At 42.4% G+C, this 25,318-nt stretch overlaps 2 protein-coding genes across 9 annotated transcripts in view; both read right to left on the bottom strand.

Annotated features, from left to right (window-relative positions):
• Window positions 1-10,508: 10,508 nt before the first annotated feature.
• brpf1 (bromodomain and PHD finger containing, 1) lies at window positions 10,509-20,528 on the bottom strand. 3 transcript variants are annotated; one of them, XM_080899994.1, is made up of 16 exons: window positions 20,299-20,528; window positions 18,334-19,121; window positions 17,787-17,976; window positions 17,408-17,695; window positions 16,345-16,862; window positions 15,748-15,937; window positions 15,441-15,572; window positions 15,135-15,263; window positions 14,551-14,932; window positions 13,667-13,975; window positions 13,265-13,540; window positions 13,029-13,176; window positions 12,656-12,786; window positions 11,807-11,922; window positions 11,561-11,715; window positions 10,509-10,830 (listed from the first exon to the last, which is right to left on the bottom strand). In XM_080899994.1, exons 2-16 carry the CDS (start codon window positions 19,074-19,076, stop codon window positions 10,647-10,649), a joined length of 3,891 nt encoding a protein of 1,296 aa, XP_080756120.1. In that variant the 5' UTR covers window positions 19,077-19,121; window positions 20,299-20,528; the 3' UTR covers window positions 10,509-10,646. The 3 variants fall into 3 exon arrangements, with proteins under 3 accessions (XP_080756120.1, XP_080756122.1, XP_080756121.1); XM_080899996.1 differs by lacking the exon at window positions 20,299-20,528 and adding an exon at window positions 19,953-20,102; XM_080899995.1 differs by lacking the exon at window positions 20,299-20,528 and adding an exon at window positions 19,904-20,053.
• Window positions 20,529-21,846: 1,318 nt separating this feature from the next.
• LOC308407536 (serine/threonine-protein kinase WNK2) overlaps window positions 21,847-25,318 on the bottom strand; it is a 44,178-nt gene continuing 40,706 nt past the window's right edge. For 4 of the 6 annotated variants that reach the window (XM_080899243.1, XM_080899248.1, XM_080899245.1 and 1 more), the window contains 3 exons: window positions 24,595-24,639; window positions 23,750-24,051; window positions 21,847-23,640 (listed from right to left, as the gene is read on the bottom strand). In XM_080899243.1, the coding sequence (XP_080755369.1) occupies window positions 23,290-23,640; window positions 23,750-24,051; window positions 24,595-24,639 (698 nt within the window). In that variant the 3' untranslated portion in view covers window positions 21,847-23,289. The remainder of the gene's footprint in view (window positions 23,641-23,749; window positions 24,052-24,594; window positions 24,640-25,318) is intronic. The other 2 variants (XM_080899246.1, XM_080899247.1) reach the window with 1 other exon arrangement.

Genomic DNA, 25,318 nt, shown 5'->3' with positions numbered 1-25,318 from the left:
TTTGTTGACAAATCCATCACTTGTCACACTTGTCTCTTTTCGTTCACGCTCATCAGGTATACCACTTTGTGGACTTGTGTCTGTCACAATAGGTTCTGGAACCTCATTGTCCTTGTCACCTTTCTCTGAAGGTCTGTTAGCCATAGGCTGTCTTACTCTGCTACAGTCATCATTTAGTTCTCCCTCATCTGTCTGTGTTTGTCTTTCTACATTTACTTTGCTCACAAACTTAACAAGTCTATGTTTCTGAACTTTCTCAGTTTCAGGGTGGTAAACTAAGTAGGCGGGACTGTTCTTATCATAACCTACAAAGAAACCTTGGTCACATTTTGAATCAAGTTTCCCCTTGTCCTGTTTGTATGCATAGCACACAGACCCAAATTTCTGCATTTTTGACAAGTCTGGCTTTTTACCTGTCAGCATTTGGTAGGGTGTTTTCCCTGTTCGCTTACTAAAGCATCTGTTCCGTGTTACAGCAGCAGTTTGAATGGCATAGTTCCATAGGCATTTTGGTAGCTGACTCTCAATTAGCATGCACTTGCCCATCTCGAAAAGAGTACGCCACCCCCTCTCGGCGGTACCGTTCTGATGGGGTGAGTACGGGGCTGATGTCTCATGCTTAATGCCATTTTTCCTTAACAGGGTTTGGAAATCTCTGCATGTGAACTCTGTCCCATTGTCTGATGTAATGCATTTTACGTTGCCATATGGTGCAACATCCGCTAGAAATTTCTCTGTTGCCTGCACTGTATCAGTTTTCGTCTTCAGGAAATATACAAACACTGAGTTTGAATAATCATCAGTGAATGACTGCACATATTTGTACCCATCAATAGATTCAGTGGCTATCGGACCTGCTAAATCTGTGTGTACCATTTGTAAAGGAGCCTTTGCTCTTGTATCAGGATCTCTGTTTCGGGTTTGTGCAAACTTTCCCTGGATACACACTTCACATTCCTTTTCAGGTCTATCGGTTCTCCCCTTAATCTGCATACCGTTAACCACACCTTGCAATCTTACTACATCTTCATAGTTGCAATGACCTAATATCTCATGCCATGCCTGTATGTCATGACAGGTGTTACACTTATCATTACCCTCAACTTCAGTCTGCAAATAGTACAACTTGCCATACACATGAATGTTAAAGTTAGTACCGTCTTTGTGGGTCAACGTGTCCTGCCCTTGTTTAAAGGTGACTGTTGCTCCTAATGCAGTGGCTGACTTTACAGAGAATATGTTCTGGGGGTATGATGGAATAAACAGCGCATCTTTCAGCGTTGCTTTGCGTCGCTGGCCTGTATTGTCAATCAGGAACACCTCTGCGTCCCCCCTCTGTTGGGCGACGCCTCTGCACTGGGTACCGTCTGCCAGTTCTACGCTGTGTGACTCCGGTCTGAACGCGTCGTCGAAGCTCTTGAACTTGGCGATGCTGTTAATGATGTGTGAGGTAGCCCCAGTGTCCACCAACAGGCCTTTCTCCTCAATGCTGTACGCTGACTGCTGGACTTTGATGTCTACGCCCTTAATCCTGAAGGCATAATCTGGCGTTTCTGCTTTGGATCCGTTGCCGCTCTCATCTGCGACCTTCCGCGCGCCATCTTGTTTGTCTTTATGTCTACATGTGGTATCACTGTGTGTGCTGCTTTTGCAATGACTGCACCACGTCCTCCGTCTGCACACTTTTGCTCGGTGGCCTTTTAGTCCACACTTGAAACACACAATGTCCACATCGCTCTTGTATCTGCATTGTGCGCTGGATCTCGTGTGCTCACGCCCGGTTCTTCCTCCTGTTTTCATTACGTTGTCGCTACACTCGGATGCGCTTGACTTTTCAGTGTCTTCGAAACTCCGTAGCTTTGTTTTGAACTCAGCAAATGTCATATCGTCTTTATCGTGAGTAACGTGTATTGCAAATGGCTTAAAACTTTCAGGTAGACCTTTTAAAACCATAGCAATCAATAATCCATCACCTAAAGTCTCACCCGCATTGCGCAGTGCTGTAATGGCGGCCTCTGCTCTGATGACATAGTCTGTGACAGTCTCTTCCCTCTTTTTCTGAAGCGATGATAGCGTGGTGTACAGGTTGATGATTCGGGGCTTCCCCTTTCCAGCGTAGTAGTCCCTCAATATTTCTAATGCTCTTCTCCCATTATCAGGGGCATCTCTCATAATCAGTGAGAGGCTTTTATCGTCCAAAAATTAGATTAACTCGGCGTAAGCGTCAGCGTTCTTCTTACCGTCTGCTGCTACTTCAGCCTCACTGTTCGGTTCCTTCAGAACAGTGGCTTTTAATCCCAACAAGTGCAAATATCCTAGCACCTTAGTTTCCCAAAGTTCATATCTGGTCTGTTGCCCTATCATATATGTATGTGCTCTTAACCTGAAAGGTATAAATACGGAAGTGTGTGTGCAATAAATGATGGCGCAGAGGAAGGTGTGTCCCTCTGATGTAAAACTCTAAACAACGTGTGTATGGTTTATTCCTCCGTGAGATATGCGAGTAACCCCGGTATTTCTGCCCTAACAAATGGAACCTCCAACAGGTTATGGGCCCAGAAGGGATGTGGGAAGCCGGTGGAACCGTCTATGCTTCGACGGAGACGAGAGAAACTATGAACTGTGGGAAACAAAGTTCCTGGGATACCTGCGGCTACTTGGGCTAAAGGCTGCCATTCTGGACGAGCCCGGCGAGTCGGAGGAAGAAGACAAGGACTTGGATGAAAAGAATGAAGTAGCTTATGCAGAGCTAATCCAAGTATTGGATGATAGAAGTCTTTCACTCGTGATGAGAGATGCCAAGGATGACGGACGAAAAGCGTTGGAGATTCTGAGAGAGCACTACGCCGGTAAGGGGACACCACGTGTGATTAGCCTGTACACGGAGCTAACGTCGCTACAGAAAACTCCCAGTGAGAGCGTCACAGACTATATGATAAGGGCTGAGACTGCCATTACAGCTCTGAGGAATGCAGAAGAGACATTAAGTGATGGACTGCTTATTGCAATGGTGCTAAAAGGGTTGCCTGAATCTTTCAAGCCGTTTACCATACATGTAACCCACAGTGACAAAGCAATGACATTTAGTGAATTCAAAGCTAAATTAAGACGCTACGAGAGCACCGAAAAGGCTACATGTTCTGAAGACAATGTGATGAAGGCAAATAACTGGAAGAAAGAGAGAGACAATGCAGAAATAATATGTTACAACTGTGGAAAAGAGGGTCATATAGCACGTGAGTGTTACACAAAGACCGAAAGGAAAGAACAAAAAGTGAAGCAGTGGTGCGGTTACTGTAAAAGCTCAACGCATAAGGACAGCGACTGTCGCCGACGAAAGAAGATTACTGCTAAACACGTAACTGATGCAGAAGATCATAGTTTCGCGTTCAAAGCCAAAGACTGTGGAAATCAAGGGCTGAAACAGAGAGGCCTAATGGTTGATACAGGGGCCACTTCTCACATTATTACGGACATTCAGAGATTTAAGAGTTTTGATGAGACATTCACACCTGGAAGACACTTCATGGAATTAGCTGACGGAACGAGGACGAGTGGGGTCGCACTGAAGAGGGGAGATGTGGAGGTCTATCTACAAGACAGCGAGGGACGAAAGGTGAAGGCGACACTGGAGGGAGCACTTTACATTCCCTCTTACCCGCAAGATATCTTCTCGGTTCAGGCGGCAACGGCCAAAGGAGCCTCAGTAACCTTCAAGAAGGGCTGCAACCAGCTTATCCATAAGAACGGGACAAGGTTTAAGATAAGTGAATATGAACGCCTATACTATTTGAACAGTGTTACATCTGATCATTATGTTGACAACGACGAATGCAATGGCTGTCATGATGTAGAAACTTGGCACAAAATCCTCGGCCATTGCAACTATGAAGACTTGGTTAAACTAGAGGACATTACCGAGGGTATGAAAATAAAAGGTAAAGCTAAACATTACCAAGACTGTGAAGTGTGTACAAAAGGCAAATTTATCCAAACCAGGAATAGAGAGCCTGATGAAAGAGCAGAAGAAGCATTAGAGCTAGTGCACACTGACTTAGCTGGACCGATAGAACCAGAAGCTAAAGACGGGTTCAGGTACACGTTAGCATTTACTGATGATTACTCAGGCACAATGTTTGTGTACTTTCTAAAGGCTAAAAGTGACACCGTAAAAGCAACTGAAAAGTTTTTGGCAGACGTCGCCCCCTATGGGCAAGTAAAGAGAATCAGATCAGACAATGGAACTGAATTTACATCTAAAGAGTTTCAGACATTGTTAAATAAAAACACGATAAGGCATGAGACATCAGCGCCGTATTCACCTCATCAGAATGGGACTGCCGAGAGACAATGGCGAACACTTTTTGAAATGGCACGGTGTATGTTGATCGAAAGTAACCTGCCAAAAAGATTATGGACTTATGCTGTTATGACTGCCGCAGTAATTCGTAATAGGTGTTACAACAGACGCACAAAGCAAACCCCTTATTACATGCTGACAGGAAAGAAGCCAGACATGTCGAGGATGGGGATTTTTGGATCAGTTTGCTATGGTTACGGGCACAACAAAAAAAAGTTAGACGCAAGATGTGACGAAGGAGTTTTTGTGGGTTACGATAAAAACAGTCCGTCGTATCTAATCTACTACCCTAAAACAGGACGAGTTCTTAGACATAGGTTGGTCAAGTTCCTCACTAAAAGTGTAGTTGAGCACCAAACCCAGACCACTCAGGTTGATGACAATGGAGATGATGATTTGACTCCAGGGGACATCTTGAAGTACCCCGCTAGAAAGGACAAAACAGGGAATGACCAGAGATCAGATGAAAGTATGATCCTGGAACCTGAAAGTGACATTCAGGACAATGGCATAAATGATGCACAAAACTCAGACAAACAGAGTGATAGAACAGAGTCTGAACGATATCCCAAACGAAACAGGAGAAGGCCAGATTACCTGAAAGACTATGTCCAAACTGCAGAAGACGACCAAACATCACTGACTGTAGATTACTGTTACAGGGTGATGTACGACATACCAAAGACTTTTGAAGAAGCTATGCAGTCATCGAACTCTAAGTGTTGGTCAGATGCTATGGAAGGTGAAATAAGATCCTTGAAAGACAATAATACGTTTACTTTAACCACGCTGCCAGAAGGTAAAAATGCAGTGGGGGGGAGATGGGTGTATGTGATAAAAGAGAACCCAAATCAGACTAAAACATTTAAAGCAAGATATGTTGCTAAAGGCTATAGCCAAGTTCAAGGCATTGATTACAAAGAAACCTTTTCGCCGACTGCAGATATGACGTCAGTGCGTACGCTGATGCAATTAGCAGTACAGCACAACTTTAAACTCCATCAAATGGACGTGAAGACTGCTTATTTGCACGCCCCAATCGATTGTGAGGTGTATATGCAGCAACCAGAAGGTTTTGAAGTAAAGTCAGACACAGGTGAAAAACTGGTCTGTAAACTAAACAAATCACTATATGGTTTGAAACAATCTGGCAGGAACTGGAATAAGATGTTACATGACCATTTATGTGAAAAAGGTTACAAACAAAATCCTGTAGACCATTGTGTATATTCCAGACAGACAGCGTGTGAGACAGTGATTCTTATCATCTGGGTTGATGATGTAATCATAGCTGCCAACGGTGAGGACGCTATCAGAAACGTGAAACAAATGTTGGATGAGAAATTTAAAATGAAGGATCTTGGTGAGCTCAAACATTTCTTGGGTATTGACTGTATACAAGAGAACCATGAGATAAGACTAAATCAGACACGGTACATCACAAAAATCCTGGAAAAGTTCAAAATGTCTGACTGTAAGCCACGTTCTACTCCTTGTGAACTCAAAAATGATTTTGGTGCACATGGTGAATCAGTTGATTCAGGAAAATATAGAGAATTAGTGGGCAGTTTGATTTACTTAATGACATGTACAAGACCAGATTTGAGTTGGATAGTGAGCAAACTGTCACAATCCCTGTCTGAGCCAAAAGAGCATCATTGGACAGCAGCAAAACATGTATTACGTTACCTTAAGGGGACACTAAACAAAGAGCTGTGCTATAAAAGGATAGAAGGAAACCTAAATCTTATAGCATACAGCGATGCAGATTGGGCCACAGACTTGAGTGACAGGAGAAGTACAACGGGTTATTGTTTTGTACTATCCAAAAATGGGCCAGTGATCTGCTGGAAAACCAGGAAGCAAGCTACAGTAGCTTTGTCAACGTGCGAGGCAGAGTACATGGCGATGGCCGCCACAGTACAAGAAAGCTTATACCTCTCACAGCTACTTAATGGCATGGACATTAAAAGGCAATATTCACCAGTTACCATTCTTGCAGACAATCAAGGTGCAATTGCATTGTCCAAAAATCCTATAAACCGTCAAAGATGTAAACACATCGATATCAAGTATCACTTTATTAGGTCTGCTATAACTGAGAAGGAAGTACAAGTTAAGTATTGTGCAACAGAAGACATGGTAGCAGACATCATGACTAAGTCTGTAAGTAAAGTGAAAATAGATAAATTTACGCATATTTTGTTTGGAACATAAAACGTTTATATGTGAATATCATGTAAATATGTATATCATGTAAATGTGTAATGTATAGTGTTAAGAGCAAGTGGGGGTGTTGCCCTATCATATATGTATGTGCTCTTAACCTGAAAGGTATAAATACGGAAGTGTGTGTGCAATAAATGATGGCGCAGAGGAAGGTGTGTCCCTCTGATGTAAAACTCTAAACAACGTGTGTATGGTTTATTCCTCCGTGAGATATGCGAGTAACCCCGGTATTTCTGCCCTAACAAATGGAACCTCCAACATGGTCTCATCTCCGTCAAACATGAGTCGAGGCAGCCTGCTTGCTCCTCGTTGATCCATGTTGCTATTTAGCCGTTAGCCCGCTATCCGTTGTGGCTCCGGATCTTCATGAGAAAAAACTCTTCTTCGAGTCGGCCCTGGGCCCATAACCTGTTGAGTATTGCAGCATCGACAGCGATCAACTCGAAGGAAAATGACGACGGAGGCAAAAATGTCCTTAATATTTTGGGAACTTTATTCCTCATTAACACGCGGCAAAACTTTTCTCATGGGTGCCATTTTCGTTGTGGTATACTTTTTTTTTCTTAGGGGCGTGATGACGCAGCATCCGTGCTCTTACAATGAAACAGTGCCTCCTTGTGGTGGCAACTAAAATACTGTCTCTGTTAAACCACAGTAACCATAATGCAGTTAAACACTGTACAACATGAGTACACACAATGAATATCTTAACAGACATGCAAATCTATCTACCGTAAAACTTTCGTGTAATGGTATATTTTTTCGAAATTTTTTGTATCCCATCTCACTCCATTAAAACAAAATCCACATTAAATTTTGACTGTTAATTTCTTGGGAAATGAGCAACCTTACAAATTCAGTAATGGATCAAATTACACCCTCCACTGTATATCGGAAGAACCTCTTTATGCCTCTGAGGGTGGCAATAAGAGTGTTTCAGTCCACCAATTTAGTAAAATGCTGCTAATGCCATGAGGAGCCGGATTCTTAATGAAAATTCCCTTAACTATCGGGCAGATGTGGCACAAGCATTCATTACTGGGTTCAAAGAATAATGTGTTTTGCTACCTTTTCATCTGGGGCCACAATATGGGCAATGCTTTTAAATTTCACAACAGCATTGGTTGTACTTTGTGTTTCTAAAGTATGATGGTGAAAAGGTAAGCATAATTATTTGCTCAGCTTAGACGTGCAGCATTACTGTTTAGCTGTCACTCTCTATGGTTTCACAAGCAGCCTCACAAGCTGTGGTCTACTTACAAAAAACCCCACAAACCTTAAAATAACTATCTTTAGTAGGTATGGATGCAAATGATCCTTCCTCACTGCTGTAGATTATCTCTTATCATGTTGACTGTTCAGATAAATACACCCAAAGATCAAATGCTCTAGATTAATCAGCGGTTGTGGTTTGTTGGTTAATTCGTCTTTTAAAATCTAAATTTATAATCATACTAAAACTATAGATGTGCTTAAAAAGACAAAATGCTGTAATTACAGTTAGAGCGGAAATCTAAGGGGGGTTAGAGTTCATAGAGAGAGAAAAAAAGGTTTCCACATCACTGTGAGGTCACCTCCCCTGTTAAGTGTGCTCTGCTGAAATGCTTGTGATGCTTATCAGTACTTTCCACTCACTTGCTCAGAGCCGGAAACAAGACGTCTTCAGAGAGGTGTGTCTTCTCAAATGCAAATCACAAGATATAAACTGTGTGGTGAGTGGGTTCTCAGAGTCGGGTGGGGAATCTTTACAATGTCTGGAAAGAGTGATTAAAAACTCTGACTTGGGTCGAGAAAAGTCACACTGGTTGTCGAGTGAACTCACATGACAACTGAAAATGTCAAAACAACCACCTTATGAGAAACGTGGCTTAAATGAAGGCACAAAGTGAAGTCACGAGGAAACCTCAACATCAGGCAACTGCTGGTGCTTCAATATAGCCTACATCTCAGAATTGTTCATCTAAAAACACCCTGAAACGGCCATGTTTAAGGGTGTTTTTAGATGAAATGCACAGAACAGGGCGTCTTTGTGACATCCTGCATTTTTCCCTAATACCTCCAAGCACTATTTTAAACTTGAAAAATTGTTGTTATTATATTATCTGTTAGATGGTTTTGTTCCAGCATTGAGGAACTTAAAACGTTGAAGCCCTGACGCCCTCTGAGAAAAACAAAAGACCCTTAAAGAAAAGAAAACAGACAAGCACATTGATAAAACATGATATGGATGTTGTGGAAAGGCTGTCTTAACAAGCAAAACCACTCTATAGTATGTCTGGCATCATATAGCAGAAAGGCACTTTACAGGAAAAGACAAAAACCCTGCAGAACCAGTGTGAGGGCCAAGTAGATGGGAGGTGCACGTTTAACGCTTCACTAGCACTGTGAAAGTCTAAGTTGTTTAGACACACATCAGGAGGAAAGCATATCTTCAAAGTGTCAGATGTGACATGTCCAGTGTTTACCCTTTCAGAAGAGAAGTTGACTTGAGCCCTTAAGGCATAGGTGTCAAACTCTGGCCCGCAGCCTAATTACATTTGGCCCGTGAAGCCATACCAAATTACTATTAGAGCTGGCCTACTGGTATTATACAGCTAACATATATATTGTTTAGTATTAAACTTTGCTTGTTCCATATTCAGTTTTTCAGCAAAACTTGTTTGAGTCCATAAGAAAAGATTCATTCTTATATCTGGAGGAAGATTTTTTTTTTTCAATAAATATTAATGTTAGCCCGCGACTTTGTTCCAGTTTTGAATTTTGGCCCACTGTGTATTTGAGTTTGACACCCCTGCCTTAAGCAAACACGGACACGAACACCCCCCCACTTGGCAGTGTTTCAAAGCAAATACAACACTTGACTGGTCATGAATGTTGATCATAAATCTTTCATCTTATAAGTCGTCCCCGTCTGTCTTGAGTTATTAACAAAATGACAGAATGCATCAGGCCATGAGAAGCATGTATGACTCACGATTACCCTGGAAAGAGGTAATGGGAGGGTCTGAATTTTCTGCTGAACATAGTGAAATATTTCCACAGAACAACAGAGAACAAGGAATAACAAGACGAACCACAAAAAACAGCACAAAACTTTAAAAAACTCAATTATTTTCTGTTTTGTTTTTTTTATTAAATCTCTATTGTTATGCAATCTGCTTATATAAAAGTTCTAAAGCCATCAGCCTGATACTAAGACAGACAGTGAGGCAATTGTGTGTTTCAGTTTAGTCCTCATTATTCATTGACCAAGTGGCCTGTGTGACACGTACATATCTTAACAAAACCGTAAAAACAGGAAACATGATGGACACGTACTGACAGACAAAAGAGACTGCACCGTGATGTTCAGTGCAGGTGGAGTGATTAGAAGTAGTCCGTGACGAAACAAGCTTGTGGACCTTGTTAATGAGAAGTCAGCAGAATAAATTACAGTAACGTTGGTATGCCCCAAAAGTGGGCTGCGACAGTCTCTTTGTGCTCCTCTGAAAAATGACTTCGACAATAGCACCAGGCCTGTCACCGTTTTCCTTTTGCGGAGGTGGATGATGAATGTGAGAGACGTGCTGGCGTTGTGAAATATCCACAGTGTGTGCATTCGACGTACACGACACACATTTCCCTGTTTACATATGAGATTACCTGTGTGACTGTGTGAGGAAAACCCCCCAAAAGAACAAAAAACAAAAACAGGGAAAGGCAGTTGTGTATACTTCATAGCATAACACTATGTTCATTTTGTGAGTCTGTAAACCATCATCTCATTTGTTATTAAACATATATCGACCACATACGAGGAATATTTCGATTCATGATTCTGAACATAGCATATTTCTCCATTTCTTTTCTTTTTTTTTTATCAATTCTCTTAAATACAATATTTTACATGTCGGATTAAATATGGTTTAGTGTGCATGAGTGTGAATATCACGGGGCCAAGATAGTGGATTCTTTTTCTTCCCCCCACTCCTTGTTGCTGGCACTGTTTTATTTCCCTCTTCTTCTTTGTAATCTATGATGTAGGGCTGGGCTCTCTAGCGTTCGTGTGTGTTTGTGTTCAGTCACTGTCACTAGTTTCACTGCTGGGGTCCCCCTGCACCTTGCTGCGGTGCTGCATGGCACGATGATAGGCCACCTGCACTGATTTGCGGATGTTGGACTTCCTGCCTTCGAGCATCTTCTCTTTGTCCAGCTCTTGGTCGACGCCCAGAGGCACCAGCTTAGAGCGCGGAAGCCACTGCCTGCAAGCACATAAGCACAAGCACAACATTAAAAAAAACATGCATTGGTAAATGCTAAACAGACTGGCTTCTTATATAACGCTTCTCTACCTTTTATACTATAAGCCTCAATCACCCATTTAAACAAGCACTTTTTTCTACACCACTGTTTTCTATTTAACATTCACACTCCCGACGAATGCAACAGGAACAACCAGAAATCGAACCAGCAACCCTTTGATTAGACACAGTCAGTCCAGACAGAGTTATTGTTTAGTTAAAGAGTAATTGGTTCCTATGGTCCGTTAATTTCTTGATTGACTTCAGAGTTTATGCACCCTGAATGCCTCCTAACAACTGCTGTGCTCATCAACTTTATAAATTTCTCCAAACTTAGCAAAACATGATCATAAGTAACTGCAGAGAACAAAGTGACCTAAAATAACACGTTCTTTCCCTCGTATTATCAAAAACCACGTTTGCCCCATTTCTGCTGAATGTTCTGTCGCTACACTTCCGTACAAAGGCTGCAGTTTGCTTTGAACTGTTGCCACAGAGCTACTTGTGTGCAAACATCCAGTAACATCACAAGCTGCCTTTGGTAGCAGGTTTTGTTTTATTTTTGCTTTACGCTGCTTGATTGTGTTAAAATAAAAATACAACATATCAGCAAAGAATTAGCAGGGAAAAAAATGGAGGTGAACTCTGAGAATGAGTCACCTCCCCCAAAAAACATCACTTGATAACCAACCATGTTCTCTTGTTGTCAAAGAAGAGGACCAGGAACAGGTGCTCCCTGGCCTCCTGGGTCATTTGCTCCCCAAGTTTCAGCACATCCAGAGGGGGGACAGGGATTGGGACACCTCGGTGGAACACCCCCTCCCTGGGCATCTTTGGGTCAATTATCTACAAGCGAACAGTAGCATGCAGAGGTTTAGAGAGCCAGTCATATTTTGACTGTAGTCTGTGCTATTTGTGTTGTTTGCCCATGTCTCACCAGAGCAGGATATGAAGGATAGCCTCTGCACTTGGCCCAGACCAGGTCTAAAGCTTCCAGAGAAGAATAATCATCTGAGGCCATCCAGCACCCTGACCTGTCCCGCCCACGCACCACTGAGAGTTGGGAAAACAGCATCCGTTAAGCAATCTCACTTCTAGTTAAAAACACACTTTATCACACAATAACACTGTTCTAAGCAACTGTTGGTGCAAAACACTTCCCTTTAATTTAAAATACGTTAACTCCTAATGCACCTGGGTGGGGAATGATACAGCTTCTCCAGTTTGAGCGGAGTATCCTGAACAAATGGTGCTACACAAATATAACACTTGACATAGTGAAGGGAGGGCACTTCCTTTGACCATGTTTCATTTTCCCCATTATCAAGACAGGGAGTACAGGTCCTGCTATGCTGACATGTGGTGGCTGTGACAGATTACAGCAAAGAAACTGATGGAAAATTCAAAATGTTGTGTTATTTTTATGTTTCGTTTTTTAAAATACACCCACTGTTTTACGCTATCTTTAGCACTATCAGAGCCACATTGCAGAAATGATGTTCTGCTCTGACGTTCTCTCCTATAAGGACTTATCCGTCACATCTCTGTGGCTATTATTGTGTGAGGAAAAGTTTAGCATATTTTTATCTGCAGTAATGTCTTTACGGGTATTTAAGCTTCAAGTAAAATCAGATTCCGATCAGACAAAATATCATGCCAAATTATTTACAGGCTGAAAAGGCAAAGCTATATTGGGTGATTCTGAGAAAACACTCACTATCTAAATAAATAGAAACTAGCTGTGTGCACTTTACGTGAGCCTTAGAGGTTATAAAAATGTGCTTACGGTGTGAAACACCCCTCGAGCCACCGACTGAGTAGGAATCATTTTCTGTGCCTGATGTTTCCTCACTGCTATCTTCCTGGAAAGCGCGTGAGAACGACGCCTTTCCTCTGCCCTGCTTAGAGGGAGTCGTGCTGCAAGAGAAAACAGAGCTATCAAGAGGCGTATAACTTTATCACAAGTGTTACAACAACTGGATGCTTCAAGCAGGGGGGGGTTTCTGTTGTAAAGTTAAAACTGTGTGTTAAAGGTGTCATAAAATTTCAAGAGAGATGATTGTTAAGTCACTGGGTTTGTTTCTGCAAATGAAACCTTATGCTCACGTCAATTGGTAAAAGAACTAATTTTAAGAGTACCAGGCATAAGCATTAATCACCTGGTCCTGTCTGAAGCTGCACTGCTGCTGCTGCTGGTTGTGGACTCAGAGTCTGAGCTTGAACGAGGGAGATGAGGTTCACTTCTGTACACGCGGAAGCTTTCCGTTACTGGTTGGTTTCCTGTATCAAAGCCATTAGTTGGCAGTCCTGAAGGAAGAAAATAGAAACAAGTGAGTGAGGGTGCGACTTGGCATTTATTGTACGTTAAAAGTTTATTGCGAATCATCTAATTTACCTGGCAGCAGGTCATCATTGTCACTGTCGCTGTCAGAGCTGGAGCTGGTGTGAGGGCTGCGGGGACGCTTCCTGTGCCTGCTTGGTGACAGCAGGGGGAGTTGTGGGGGACCAACAGGACTTTGACTTACTCCTGCCCCACCATAACCAGCATCCCTGTTCTTGGGTGGGCGCCCCGGCCTTTTGGGGGGTCCAGCTATTTTTTGGTTCTTCTTGGAGAAGAGGACAGATGTCCGACGGCCCACCTCTGGAGTCAGGGATGAGGACACATTCAGATCTTGATAGGGAGAGAGGTTTATATGTTAAAACACAGGCAAATGCTTATTATTCGACTGCTATTGAACAGCTAATATCATTTTCGTTGTTATGTCGGACATTAGTCCTAATATTTTCCTAGACACACCCTTTCCACCAATCTCCTGGCTGCTGCTCTCTCCCCCCTCATCATGGTGTCCTGCAGATGATGAGTGATGGGGGAGAGAAGAACTCCGGTCTCCTCCGCCCACAGAGTCCCGGCTCCCCATGCCAGAGCCTCCTTCACGCTGGTGTGCAAGCTTCCTTTTGATCACACTGATCTCCTTTCTTAGGGCCTTGGCTCTGCGAGACTGGCCAATGCTATGCTTCCCTGAGCTGACCTCATCGAGACGGGACTGCAGGTAATGCAGCTGCTCTTCCAGAGGTAACCGCCGCCTGTTCTCTGGCAGGAGCAGGTCTGCGCAAGGCAAGCAGAAAGAGAAGCAGTTAGAGATGTTGGAAATGAAAAGAAAATCAATCTTATAAAGCAGTCACACATAGCCAGAAACAGAAAATATAAAAGTAGGTTTGTTTCCTGGTTAACTATATATGGGGTAGACCATCTTTGAAGCCAGACAGACGACAACATCAAGCTTTAAACATAAAGCACAAATCCAGCATACACAAGCACACAGGATGTATGATGATGTTTTAGCTCAACTGAAACGGAACTGCATGAATTACAAGCGTCACCTAGTGGTAGCAACATGAACTTCTCTGCACCATATTGTATGTTACTGTTCACCATTGAGCCTTTATTTTGTGACAAGGGACAGCACTGCAACCATGTTCCAGTAAACCTAAAATGTAATTTTTTTTAAATTTATTTTGTAAAACACTGTATCATACAGCATATTAATTAGACAAAAAATACATTTTAATGATCTAAAATCTTAAATCACATGTTTGTTTTTCTCCCTCCTTCTCCTTTAGCTGGTGCTTGAGGAAAAAATTATATTGGTTCCCAAGAACCTCCCAGTCAGAGACACTCACCATCTTCATTAGAAGACAACGGTCGATCTCTTTCTCTATCCCTGTCGCGCTCTCGCTCCCTCTCCCGCTCTCTGTCTCTCTCTTGCTCACGCTGGCTGTCCGGGCTTGGCTCTCGTGGTAGATGCATTCCGGTCTCGTAATCGAAGCCGATCCGTTCAGCTTGTCGCCTGGCTGTTCTTATGACAGCCCCGCCCATCTCTCTGAGCCGCAAGGCAGCGCGATAAAAGACTGTGTCCTTGGCGTTGTACTTGAGACAGTTGTTGACAATGAGCCCAAAATCGGCCTCAAAGGCCTCAAAAGTGAGGTAGCGGTGAGACTCCAGCAAGTTCCACATGGTCTGAAAATCCATTGGAGTGTCAATATGGTCCAGGTAGTCTGGCACCTAGGTGACAAAGGAGTAGTGAGCAGACCGAGCTATTTAAAAAAAATCCAATCATATTTGTACAGTGAATGAAGAAGAAAGAAGGAAAGCCTAAAATACATTATGCCAGGTACGTAGTATACAGACATAAAGTAGAAAAGAGTCAAATATAAGTATCTGAACATAATCAGATTTCTTGTGCTTGCGAGTATGTTGCATTTACCTCTGCCAGAGGCACAGGCTCAGTGAAAAAGTTGTTAGTGTCTCTCTCCTGTAACTGTTCCAAGGTACTCCTCAACAGCACCAGGAAGGGAGTCAGCTGCATCTCCAGCGCCATCTGCTGCACTTTAATCTGAAAACAGACACATTTTTAGCAATAAACTAACAAAGTAGTGCACAGTTAGAAGTATACAGCCTGATCTACAGAAAGGAGATGCATATTGCTCTTTGTTCTGTAATCTCACTATATCTTGAACAAAAGAAAAAAGAAACAAAACAAAACTCTCTCTTGCTATTCTTCACATCTCACCGTCTCCCTCTTGAGCTTCTCCCTCTTTCGGATGAGCTCCACCAGTAGCCTCGCTCTTTCCAGGTCGTGTCTCAGCCTCTGCCATGCTTTTAGCTGCTCCTTTAAAGCGGTCTGTTTCTCCTCGCTATCTCTCTGCAACATTAACGTGCACAATCCCATAAACATGTTAGAACAAATTACATTAAAAGGTATCAAGTCATGTCTGTTTATTTTTTAGCACATTTCAACACAACAGATGCTAAACGAAGTGTTTCAGGTATCAGACAACAGAATGAGACAAACACAGAATCACAACAACAGAAATTACCGAGGAAGGTTGTGACGCAGGCTGTGGTGGGAGTGGGTCAATGTGTCGCTGCGACTGTAAGTGTGTCTGAAGCCGGCGCAAAAGAGGCACACCGTTCCGACTTTGCCTCTTCAACGTCCAGAAGCTGTGAAGTCGTTGCATGAATTGGCTTTTCCTGGGTACTGTCAGGTTGCTGGTGATTTTGCTCAACCTGCAGAGACGCAAATACTGTTTAACTCTTAAGCATGTTGTAAATGTAAAGCATGTTGCAAACGCACTAACAAAGGTAAAGCCTTTAAGACCAAAATGTCACAAAAGACAATGATAAGGTATTTAAAATTATTTACAGTCTAAATCAGAAACAAAACAGAACAGAATGTACAATCATCATTTCTAATAAGTAAAATAATGCAATGTGACATAAATTATTGTCTTACAATACCAAAATTAAATAGTATAAATAGACGAGAAAGAAAAAAAGTATGTGATGATTTCTTTATTTGTTTTGCCCAACATACTGCTGCATGGACAGTTTTCTATTACCAGCAAAAGGCATATATGTGCTTACTGGGCGCACGACTTTGAGGCACAGACAGAGCAGGTGAAGTACAGGCCTACCTGTGCGGTGGTATACAGGGCACTGACACCACTGGTGCAGCAGCTCTCCTCTCAGCTAAGATCTTTCTGGCTCTTTTCATCTTCAGCCTGGATTTGGCCTTTGCCCTCTTCACCCGCTCAGAGCTCCAGCCCTTAGAGTCATCATCATGGCCGATGCTAGGCTCGTCATCTTCCTCCAGCTCGCCCTCGCTGTTGGATGACCCCATGCTGGCCCCACCGACTCCTCCTAAAGGACGTGCTGAACCGGGGGGCGTGTGGATGTCACAGTATGCCGTCTTGCGTACGCTGAAAGAGGTACCGTTGGCCCCAGTCTCTCTTACAGGCTCCATTTTCATATAGAGGCCTGCCTGCTGGGCACAGGTGACATGGAAAGCTGTGTAACAGTTGGCTTTGTGACACTGGATGCAGGCGCCCGAGCCACGCTGTTTGCAGATGTAGCAGGTGAGCTTCCAGCGTGCTGGAGGGATGTGCTCGATGCTATCGATCGGCTCCAGAAAGACTGTGTTCGCAAAGCAGACCTGCAGAAAGGCAGGAGAATTGATTTAACTGTGATGATGTTTATAAAGTAAAAAAATAAAAAATAAAAACCCAAGACTGACTGAGCATGCTTCACTGTACATCAACTGAGACAGTATCTATCTGGCTGTTAAGTTTAACATTCCCACAGTCTTTAACTGTGTAATATCAATAATAATTATAAACTTCTTCTTTTTTTTTTTTTTTTTTTTTTACATATCCCTTTTAAAATAGGGGGTTTAAAAAATGACAGCGAGACTGACGTCAACTCAGACTGATGTTGCACAAAATAATTACAATAGACAGTAAATTAATAATAGTAAATATCGCTGAAATATAAAAGGAAAGGCAACACAGATAAACAATCTTTATCTCCTCTGCCAGGTTGTTCTAAAGCCAAGGGGCTTTGATGGCAAACAGCATGAGCACCTTTAAATTTAAGTTTCTAGGATCTAAGGCTGTGAACTGGCTCAGATGAGTTGAGCTTATTCAGTTTGTCGATATCTGCATAGTGATGTCGTTCCAAATCAAACATATATGGATTTACCTCTGGGATCCAGAGGGCGCAAACTACGTGGGCCCAGCGTGCGTCGTCTGTCTGCTTGAAAGCACCTCCTTTGTTCGGGCACAGAGCACAGTCCACAGCTCTGCTCGGCGACTGCAGGCACCGGCGACATAACCACTGGCCCTCCGGGATATAGGGAACGCCATAGCACTCCTGGTGTACTGCCAAATTACACATGTCGCAAAACAAAATCACGTTGCTGTTCTGACACTCTCCATCGTTACAGATGCAGCAGACGGCATCTTCGTCAATCAAGGTACTGGGGTCCGCCTGAGAGAAAGGAGCACAAGGACACATTACAGATGAAAGCATTTATGTCAAGTTTGAACCATCGTCTCCCTCTTTTGTCTGATTAAAGTACCTTATTGTGACTCTCAAAGTATGACTCCTTCTCTAAGCGGTCCATGAGATACTCAAAAACCTCCTGAGGGATGGGTGTCACACCGTCACGCCGCCGCTTGTCGTTCATGATATCAAGCCAGATGTAGTCCTCCTCATCGATGTCATACTCTACCTCCTCATCTAGCTCCTCCACAGATTTATCAATGTACCTAGAGTAAAAAAGAAAGACAGAAGAGTCAAATTAAGACGTATTCATGCAAAGAATACTTAGCGTGCAAAAAAATATAATTCATTATGGTGCCAATTGTAATTCAGTGTAAAGACAAGAATAATGATGGAAAAGTATGAATCTGAAGCACAGTAATCAGTAATTTCCCTGCTAATAAAGTGGGGACTGGCTGGACTGTATCAAACATTTAGGTCAGGAAATATTTATTGTATTTAATAACTTATATATACACTCAAATAACTCACTACCAACTGCTTTTGCTTTAAAATGGATGGTCCTCTCAACAATCCTGCTTATAATACATATATGAATTAAAAGACTACATTTATTTGCAGACCTGTAGTATGATAATGGCCGAGGTGGGGCATCAGGTCGGTCTTGGTCGAGTTCTCTGAACACAGCCTCCGGTAGCTTGACTGCAGGACCAGACTGAGCGCTGTGATGATGAGATAAGCCATCCTTCTTCTTGGCTTTGCTCTTATGTTTCCCAGTCTTTGGTGTGGATTTTCCCCCATTAGAAGATGGGATATCTGAGCGGTCCTTGCCACTCCCTCCTAACTCGCTGCCCCCGGCTCCACCGTCACTACCATTACACATGCCGCCACCACTACTACCAGTTCCAGATGGAGGAGCGTCTTCTGCATCACTGTCTTCATCTGACACCACATCTATATTCTCGAAGATGCTAATGCGGTGAATGCGCCCTTGAATCTCCACCTCCACCATGCGCTGTGCCTGGGCGTATGTCATGGTCTCTCTCCCCGGGGAATGGGAGCGTTCTGATCGGTTGGGGCTAACAGGCGTGTTCCCTCCATGACCCAGTCCTCCTCCTCCGTTACCCCCACCATCATCCGTATCTCCTGAACCAGTCAGCGAGGCACGAGGAGGACGTCCCTTCCTCTTCTTCTGAGGCACAGCCTGGGCAGGAGTTGGGTTGTCATGGTCATAGTGGTAAAGGTGATACTCAATGCCGCTGTAGCTCTTGTAGACCTTACGGCAAGTCTCCACGGGACACTCATAAGGGGGCTTAGTGGCCCGCAGGTTGTGGCAGAATGTCTTCACGTCAAAGTCCAGCCCCATTGTGCCAACAGCCACTGCTGGGACAGATGGTGTTCAAGTTTACATCTGAAACACATGAGCACAACAGGGAACAACGATATTTGTTAAAAACAACGCACATAACAGATACTGGGCACTTGTCTCCCAAGAGTTGCCTTAAAGAGCCCCAGACACCAACGAAATGCACCTGTTATGGTGCAATCACGTGACCACTGATGGTAGCAAACAAATTATGATCTGTTATTCAGTAACAGGTGCACTAAGCTCAGCGTGTTTGCTATGATCATTGAGAACTACAATCATGTAATACAAGCAGCAAACAGTAACGGCAACAGCTACAGCTGGGCAGCTGTAAACCCGAGCTCATTTGCGGTTCTTGACGAAAGAACTCAACCTTTATCTCGTTCGAACCCTTCCACCCTCTACCTCCTAAGCTAACAAATGAACTTTGTGTATTTTAACACAGCTAACGTTAGCATTAGCATTTTGCTGCTGCATTCCCCCCAAAACAAAGCTGCAGTTAGCTTGCTGGCTAACAGCAGCTAGCAAACAACAACACTGGCCACTACGTAAACAAGCACAGTTCAAGAGAATAACCCTACAGCACATGAAGTAACCTTACAAACTAGCCACGCTAGTCGCCATTATTATTAGATACTGTTCTTATTTTTTATTGTAACCTTTGCTCGGTATTTCATTCAAGCTCAGTAACGTTTAAATAGAGTGCCAAACGTAGTTGTGTCCCCTGGGCAAACGCTAGCCTCGCAAATCAAACCATTACAGCGCATTCCAGTATAGTTAATATTAAAGCAAATAAAACACACGTGAATGTTTGGGGCTATACACACCACAGCCTGGCCGTTCAGACCCCAGTGTTTCCCTCCACAATGACCTCACCCTGTGAATTTCTGAGGCAAAATGACAGCCTGGCTTCCTGAAGAGCATGTGTGGAGGCTTTATCAAACTAAGGTCCATCAAAAGCGTTCCTTCTCCTCCTTTAAGCCAAAATATCAGCGAAATCGTTTTCTCTGTGACGAGAAACAGCCAGACATGATTATTTTTTTCCGCAGTAGGGCTAACACCAAGGTCTGTTCATGTTGTCGGAGTACGGTGGGTTACTATGGATAACACCAATTACTGTAAAAATACACACACAGTCATCTAGTGTGATCTTTTTTAGCCAAACATGGCCCTTTTCGCCATTTAAAGCTAATACTTCTGATCTAACGTTATAAACACTTACTACTCCACGTTCCTCGAGACCTGCGTGCTTCGGAAACCTCACAGCAGCTCACAGCGGTTGTTGTAGATTGATTTTTAATTCATTAAATAATCCCAGCAGAGCTCAGAAGAGGCGTAGGTACAGAAAAAATGTTTTCATGAAACCATATAATAGCCAAAGAATTTCATTGTGTTGGGAATAATTCAGGAACTCGGTTGAACAAAAGGGGCAACCATTACTGTAACGCTACGACAGATGCGGATCGACAGATTCGCCACACAAAGCGGGGTCTTATTTCTCCACTTTCTTTCCTGACTGTAGCCTGTTAGAACATATTGAGCGAGATTTTGTATTATAATTAATCTCTTTAAAGGGTTTGTTAAAGTGTTTATTTTCATTGCCAGGGTTTGTACTGTATGTTGCGAATCTGTGGCGTCTGTTCAAAGACGTCGACGGTGTGAAAACTCGAGCCTCACAGAAACACTTCCTGTCCGTCGTAAAAATATAATAATATAATTCTGAGTATTTATAAATTTACAAATTTAAATAATAAAAATGAAAACTCTTACTCCATGCTACTTACAAAAAATAAACAAATTATTTATGAAATACACGGAAGACACTAAAAATGCAAATAACAACGAGACATGCTATCAAGCATAAAATATTTATTTCTCTCTCAACATACAGTCTGTGATAAGAGTGCAGCAGGATAGGGTGGGGTAATGCAGTGGGACATACAGCAGGCAAAAAGCAATCCCACAGTTTGAATACAAGCCTTTGACAACCAGTGCATATTCACCAGGGGGCAATGTTGTCCACAGAAGAGCGAGATGAGCAGAGGGAGAAGGTGTCAGAGCTGCTTTCCCCTCTGTGTGTATCAGCTCTTCATTTCATCAGTGCATCCAAATGAATATGCCATAGAGTTGTTCCCTTCTCTGCTCTCCAGTAAGTTAGCAGCGAGGGAGGTGGAACAAAACATACCAGATACAAATGACAGAGAACAGAAATCTCTTACTACTGGAAGTATTTCACCAAAGCAGAAGACTCTGCATAATATCCTATAAAAGTCCAATTCAAACCGAATTGATGGAATAATATACTTCAAAGCAACCCCTCCTCCTCATCCAATACCACCACCACCATCAATATCATTTTCATCCAAAAAAACAACAACCAAAAAAAAAACACAAAAACAGAAAAACAAAATGTACAAAACAAGAAAACTGTAAAATTCACAGCTTGGCAAGATTGGGGGTGCTGAAATCTTTCAAATGTGCTGTGAAATTTCTAACCATAATAGCAGTAACTGTTAAGCTTTGTGGAACATGAAAAGTTGGCCATGCTCGTCGGTGATATAAAAGTACAGATGGGTGAAACCCACTTATATACAGTGTAGGAACTCTTTTAACGCAGAATAAAAGGAGAATATGTGTTGTGCAAATCTCCCACATCGAGTGTCGTTTGCATTTTGAAATATATCACTGGAAAGAAACTGGAAAACAGAGCAGACATCAAAAGCAACGTGTGAAATGAACAAAATTTCAACAAGGCAATAACACTGCTTCATGAGTGTCCCATTTGTTAATCTGAGGAGTCTTGTTTATTATAGTGTCATTGTATGTGAACAGAAAGCCTAACTATACAGTAGGATCACCTTAACAGATGATAGCAGCATCACCAAAAGAAAAAGAAAAGAAAAGCATCAAACATCAAATAGGTTGAAAACATCAGAGCTAACTTGTGATTGCACAGAACATTTTACATACAGTGTACGCTGAGTACTAGCAAAGTTGAAAGAACATTTACTGGAAGTGAATTCAGTTTGCTGCGTGGATTGTAATCTTTATACTTTGCCCGGTAACTTCTGTCTTCTGTCTGGTGCTTGGTGATTTGCGACGTTTGTTCAACTTTTTAGCTTGCTCCTGTTGCACACATTAGAGATAAGGCTTGTGGCAAGGCCACGATCAAAGCTTTGTTGAGGGGTTTAAATTGCACTTTTGAGCCTCAAGCCTTCACATATTAATCGCTACATTCTGATCAGAACACTTCCGGAGGCATATACTGTAGAAAGAACTATGTACAGTATGTATGGCTCTGGACACCGCCTTTCCTTTGAGCACAAAGCTACAACACTGCCAGCTCTTGTGCTGTCTAATGTATCAGCTATCCTATCAAAAAGAGGCCGTGTCCTGCTGAACCATTTTGACCTGAATGAGTGGATTTTGGCTGCTGGCATTTTTTTTTTCTCCCTTCCCTCATCAGTCGTACATTAACCGTTTGTTTCTGCAAGGCATCAGTACGTCTCACCGCTATGGCATTCCATCTGTCACAGGGGTGGAAAGTAAACAAGAGTTAAAACACGATTCTGTTATTTAAATAAAACTACATACTGTGATGACAGTGCAGTAACAGAAGGGCATTCATATGTAAACCAAAAAAAGATAAAAATAAAAATTGCAATGTATTAAAAACTCAAGACTGCATTCAAGCTACATTAAAATAAAATAACTTGGATGCAGACTTGTGTTTTTTTTTCTTTTTTCCAAGAATAAAAAATTTATATAAATTAATGTTCAAGGCACTACATTCTTTCCAATAGATTCATCATACTGTCCTATTATTGTATCTCAAACCACTGATATTTGGATTCCAATGTAGTGTTTAAAGTGTACTTAACCCAGAAAGGCAAAAGCAACAAGAAAATTGCAGAATTGAAGAATAAAATGAAATATGGATGTTGTGACCACACATAAAATGACTAGTATGGCTGAGTCATGACTAAAGCCAAAAAAGTATTCAAACATACTTACTTAACATGTATTGTATAATATACACACATATCTACACTCACACACACACACAATTTACTACAGATTAGTGTTGCATGAAGAATCAACACTTTTCTCATGGTATTTACATGATGGGATTATGTACATGTGTTGCTCTGAACAGAGCAGAGTGGAGCTGGACTGTCTTGCAAATACACACTAATAAATTTTGGTAAGCAGATCAAGTAGTCCTTGTGGTTTTTGGACACGGGCCATTCTCGGGACTGTGGATGACCAGAGGGTAAGCTTGAATCTGTGGGTTTGCCATTGTGCCATAGGGCATCATTCTTGCTGCACCAAGCAAGCCTACGGGGACCACAGACCCTACAGGACTGGGCAAGCTGGGCCATCTCTGGGGATAAAGAGGACCGGGAACCATCCCAGCATAGGAGCCTGCGGGAATGAGGTAACCAGGAGAGGGCGCTGTGGATGAGTTTGACGATAGGGTTGCAGGTATACGAGGGCCTAAAGCAGCAGTCGGGGGGCATGAAAGAGGCAGCTGGAACTTGCCGGGACCATTATGACATTTCATCTGGAATAGAGGGGACAAAATATGTGCACAGACTCAGGCTGACTCATGCTTACATTAAGAATGATGAAGTACAGCTCCTAAACTCTCAGTCACTCTCTGTTCCAAATACCTCACGAGTAACTGCTCCCATCGGTGCTGCACCGCCTTCCAGGTCTTGCCGACGCCTCTGCTGTTTCATCTGGTTCAGGGAAGGTCGTGCTTGACTGGCCGCTGCTACAGTTTCCTTTGTCCAGTCATCAACCAGTTTGTGAAGATCATCAGTAAACGTGCCTCTCTTGTTGTTGCTGTTGTTGGTCTGGACCTGAGCGAGACGTGTGAATGGCTGAGGAGAGGGCGAGGATGTTGCTGCAGAGAGTGATGGCTGAGTCTGACTGGAGGCTGTCTGAGCAGTGGTGGTGTTGAGAGAGGACCCTGAAAAGACACAAAGGTCTTAAAATCTGCCTAGTTAGAAAACAAAACAAAACAAAAAAACAAACAACAACAACAACAACAAAAAAAAAAAACCAGCTGTCAAATCAATTGGCTGCTGTATGGCAGAATTAAGGACAGTTTCACAAAAAAATCCAAAAAAACCCTGTAATGTGACCTTTCATGAAAGCCACGTTTAAATAATCCTCATCATTCTGGCGAGGCTAGAGCAAAATGAGTGTACAGGTAAAGTTGTGACACATATTTTGCCAGCAGCCAAAGGATTACAACATACATGTCTTTCATGAACAATTAAATAAAAATGAAATGTTTGATATGCAAGCAGTGACAAAATCCAGCAACCAAGACATGTAGGCACACTGCCATGCAAAACATGAAACAAATTAATGCAACAATCTGTTGAGTACCCACGTTTAAACAACGGAGACATTTTCAAGTGCCAAATTAATTTCAGAGAAAAAAAGGACTAAAATAGTGAGGACGAATAGAAAAGACAGAGAATAAGAAAGTAAATGAGATAGTTACTACTACTGCGTTCTTTGCCTAGACATAGTCGTTTCAGAGTGGACCCTATAAAAAGGTAAAACAGCACAAGACAGAAACAGTTAGGCCAGGACACACTGCACACCACAAGTAGGTGGACAAGCTGCTTCAAAAGCACATTCAGCTATCAAAACAACTGAGGAGAGAGAAAGAGGAAAAGGAGGAAGAGGGGTGTAAAAATCAGTGAGGAGGACTAGAGGAGCAAATCTAGGTGTTGTCTTTAATATCATTTGAAGAGCTGATGTTTAGAAAGTGTACAAGCCTAAAAGAAACCACAACTTGCCTTTACGTGTCATGTTGCATGTTTGTTCCTGCACATTTATTGACCTTTTCATGATTATATTTAATATGGAATATATCAAAAAATATTGGACAGAAATTTGGAAAAATGCAGCTACTATCGTATAAATTTGTACTTTTTGTTTGATCATTGGAATAACGGATGATTTACTGTTTCATTAACTGGTAGGGAGAAACTACAAAATGTGTAACATTGTGTTTTCTGGGAAAGAATATTGGAGCCTGGATTTAAAGGGAAGCAAAAAGATCCCTTTGTCGATGTGAGAATGCCTGTGAAACAAAACATGAAACCAAAACAAATAAAATTTAACCAACTGAAAGCACATAGATACAAGCTGGAACTCATCAGAGTCAGCAATTAAAAAGAAAAAAAAAACAAAAATCCAAACATGCAGGTAACTCAGGA

Source organism: Rhamphochromis sp. 'chilingali' (assembly GCF_963969265.1).
Source record: "Rhamphochromis sp. 'chilingali' genome assembly, chromosome: 12".
In the NCBI taxonomy this organism is placed as follows: domain Eukaryota; kingdom Metazoa; phylum Chordata; class Actinopteri; order Cichliformes; family Cichlidae; genus Rhamphochromis; species Rhamphochromis sp. 'chilingali'.
Note: the sequence above shows the minus strand (reverse complement) of the source record. Positions and strands in the feature narration are given on the sequence as shown.

Coding starts and splice junctions, on each gene's coding strand:
- brpf1 (XM_080899994.1), bottom strand. CDS start 19,076: ATGGGGCTGGACTTTGACGTGAAGACATTCTGCCACAACCTGCGGGCC. Junction 16,863..17,407: donor GCGCCCTCTGGATCCCAGAG/GTAAATCCATAT, acceptor GCCTTTCTGCAG/GTCTGCTTTGCGAACACAGT. Junction 13,541..13,666: donor CCAGGAGATTGGTGGAAAGG/GTGTGTCTAGGA, acceptor CTCCCTATCAAG/ATCTGAATGTGTCCTCATCC.